This window comes from Beta vulgaris, chromosome 5 (assembly GCF_026745355.1).
Source record: "Beta vulgaris subsp. vulgaris cultivar EL10 chromosome 5, EL10.2, whole genome shotgun sequence".
Lineage (NCBI taxonomy): Eukaryota > Viridiplantae > Streptophyta > Magnoliopsida > Caryophyllales > Amaranthaceae > Beta > Beta vulgaris.
The window spans coordinates 18963076-18966490 of record NC_079206.1 but is presented as its reverse complement, the minus strand read 5'-3'; the positions used below and the strand labels follow the sequence as shown (position 1 = coordinate 18966490).

General features: G+C 32.2%; 2 protein-coding genes across 2 annotated transcripts; both read right to left on the bottom strand.

The window, feature by feature from the left end:
- Window positions 1–726: 726 nt before the first annotated feature.
- LOC104893256 (uncharacterized) lies at window positions 727–1203 on the bottom strand. Its single transcript, XM_010679361.2, has one exon. The coding sequence runs from the start codon at window positions 1201–1203 to the stop codon at window positions 727–729; it is 477 nt and encodes a 158-aa protein (XP_010677663.2).
- A 980-nt stretch (window positions 1204–2183) lies between these two features.
- On the bottom strand, window positions 2184–2729 carry LOC125497851 (RING-H2 finger protein ATL47-like). The gene has a single exon (XM_048645552.1). The coding sequence runs from the start codon at window positions 2727–2729 to the stop codon at window positions 2184–2186; it is 546 nt and encodes a 181-aa protein (XP_048501509.1).
- Between the last annotated feature and the right edge of the window lie 686 nt (window positions 2730–3415).

The following is a 3415-nucleotide window of genomic DNA, read 5'->3' as shown; positions in this document are numbered from 1 at the left end:
GATTTTCGAAACAGTCTCAGCATTCGCAAACCTCCCGCTTCGACTGCGGGGGTGTGATATAATATCTTTATGTATATATTTAGCTTGATTTAGTCAATATTGCATATTATTAGTTCCTAATTATTAGTCTTAATTTACGTAGCTAAACTTTTATACATTGACACAATATTATTCAATAACATTCAAGGAATGATTTCCAACATCTTTGATACTGAATTCTAAGTTTTCAAAGAAAAATGTCTCTTGATACTTTGTCAAATAAAATAAAGTTTAATTTTATCAAATCCAAAAGATTAACTATTACAAGACGTTAACAACCACATGTGAGAAATAACACTCTATAAACTATAGTGAACACCAAATATCTATTTTTATCACTAAAACTCTAAAAGTAGATCATAACTAGTATAATCAGCTTTTACAAGTAAGCACAAATTTAATCGGCAAAACTAAACCCTAATCATGATTACAGTTTAATAAAAATCAGGCAATTGAATATGGCCTCAATATATATTACGTAAACAAAATATACTTGAATACATCGGTATTGGGTAGTGAGTAAGATTGACTATGATAAAGTATTTGCTATCAGTAAAAAGATTTAGAAAAGGAAACCCTTATCATAATAATGAATGGAACAATTTTTTTCTTCATATTTGATTCTTTGATCATCTTCTTGGCCAAGACACTTAAAGACTTGCCGCAAAAGAAACCAACCCAATGAAATTATACTTCAATGCTTATTTCGTCATGATATATCAACGGAAAACGCATCTTAGGTAGAATCCTACGACAATTAGGACACATGAGATTGCCATGGTTAAACCATGTAATTATACAATTTCCATGAAACTTGTGACCACATACCTTCAAAACCCACTTATCCTTTTTCTCACTACCCTCTTTTTCATGGCTTTTATTGATCTCTACGTCAAAACTATCCAAGCAAATCGTACATTCAGTGCAATTTTGAGTAACTCTTTTTACCTTCTCTTCATCTACAACCACTACCACTTCCGTCAATTCGATCATCTTATCATCATCAGAGTAGTACTCATCGGCTTCCTCATAGTCATAGTAGTTCCCTGCCTCCTCCTCGTCGTAGTCACGGATCTCAAATACAACTATTAACAGCCTTACAAATAGATAAAACGCTAAAATTATGCAGAACAATATGCCTAAATCTAGAACGGGTTCATCCATTGAGGACAATAGTTAAAGATAGCAACAGCGATAAATCAATCTGCTTAATTACAATTTATGGAGAGTAACGGAAATATATAGTTATCATCTAGGCAGCTGCCTTTGTTAGATACTTATATTTACTTTGTAGGATTTCCGATTTCTTTTGGAATTATATTGAGATAAGATTCCTAATCCTAGTTAAGGTTGAAGTCCGTCGCTTCTCCAACAGCAAACTTGAAATCTAATCTAAATCATATCATTAACTAATATACGACCCTGGAAACCGATATAAGGCCGTTATCAACAACAAAATGGTAAAACTAAGTTAGTTTGGGACAACATATTTTTTATAAGTAGTTTTTTTGCAAAAAGTTAAAAGTTAAATGTAATTTGGGATAAAAAATCCTAAAATTTAAAATATACCTCGAGACTAATCCAAAAAATATCTCATAATAGCATATTAAAATAATATACATACACAAATATTAGTGATGAAAATTAATAGCATCTAATTATTTAATACAATCTAATTTTAATTATCATAAAAAAAAAACCCAAAAGAAAGCAACTTTCCCTTAATAGCATGAACAAGATGAATACCATATACTATAAACTTGGCAAAGTGGTTGTCATCTAACTTAGTTGCTAAAGTTCTTGAGGGGTAAAACCTAGGGTCGATGCCATCTACGCCACTTCCCTTGATAGTTCATTTACACCAAAGAAAGTAAAATAAGCTTGACTAAACAGGTACTCGATCATAACATAATATGATAATTGATAATCTTCTTCAAGTAGCCATATAAATCGAGTATCTAATTTTTCAAAGAAAAATGTCTCCTGGTATTTCGTACATACAAAAAATTTCTGTAAAGAATATAAACTTCCTTCCCACATTCTATTAGCAGCCAAGTTAACTAAGAGTGTCGACCTCTTTCTAGTACATTTTACAAGAACTTGATTTTTACGGATCAGTATCAAACACTGAAAAGAAATATTAATTATACAATATCATCTTGATCTGAAAAGTTTAGATCTTCTTGTTCCTCAATCATATTATTATTAGGAATAGGTAACTCGAGGTATATGATCGGTATGTCACGGCGACAAGTTGGGCAAGTGTCGGACTTATTGTTCTTCCTGATTTCCATGAGCCACAATCCCATGCACTCAGCGTGAAACCTATGCCCACATTGCAACAAAATTACCTTCTTACTACTATTACTAGTATCATCATTAAGAACATTAACACCATCTCCATCCAAATTATCCATGCAAATCGTGCAATCGGAGCAGCTTTTAGCAATTTCACTCACACTTCCCAGATGATTATTATTGATCACCACGACCTTCAACTCAAATTCAGATTGTTCACCACTTTCAACTGCCTCGTTGTCAGAGTTGATCGGCGATTCCGCGGTGATGCTGGTTGTGGTGGTGGCGTTGCTCCTATTCTTACAGCACGTCAAAAGGAAATAACGTATGAATAGTTCTAAGAGTACAAATACAACAAAAACAATTAACGGGATGAACCCAAGAACCCTCATTTTTATTGTTGAGGCGACTGATCAGAAATTAGAATAAAGGTTTTGAACTTGTTTGCTGATAAATTTATGGAGAGCAACGGAAAGATATAGTTTTCGTTTAGATTCTAGGCAGCGCTGCCTTTGTTAGGGACTTATATTTACTTTGTAGGATTTTCAATTTCTTTCTAAGTTATATTGAGATAGGATTCGTAATCCTAGTTAAGGTCGAAGTCCGTTGCTTCTCCAACACCAAACCTGAAATCTGATCTAATCTAAATCATATATACTTCCTCCGTTCTATTTTTAAATAAAACGTTTGCTTTGTCACGCAATCCAACGTGCTTCTCTAATCATTGATGTTTTTAGTTGTGCAAACGTAAAAAATATAAAAAAAGTTATAATTTGATAGTATGCATCGAGACGAATCTAATAAGATCTCAATTGACTATGTTTTTCTTTATACAATGACGATAAATTCGAATCAAAATTGATCAATGAATAATGTCATTTCACCCAATGTTTCATTAAAAACAGAAGTTATAAAGTATATACATATACATATATATATGTATATATATATATATATATATATATATATATAGAGTCGGGATCATGTGAGAATAGAGAGTTATATGAGAATACCTAATTATATGAGAATAGCTTACCACCTTTAGATTATAAAAACCGGACGGTTGGGATTAGCCCAA

Bases quoted from the DNA above. Each gene is read 5' to 3' on its own strand.
- LOC104893256 (XM_010679361.2), bottom strand. From the start codon at position 1,203: ATGGATGAACCCGTTCTAGATTTAGGCATATTGTTCTGCATAATTTTA.
- LOC125497851 (XM_048645552.1), bottom strand. From the start codon at position 2,729: ATGAGGGTTCTTGGGTTCATCCCGTTAATTGTTTTTGTTGTATTTGTA.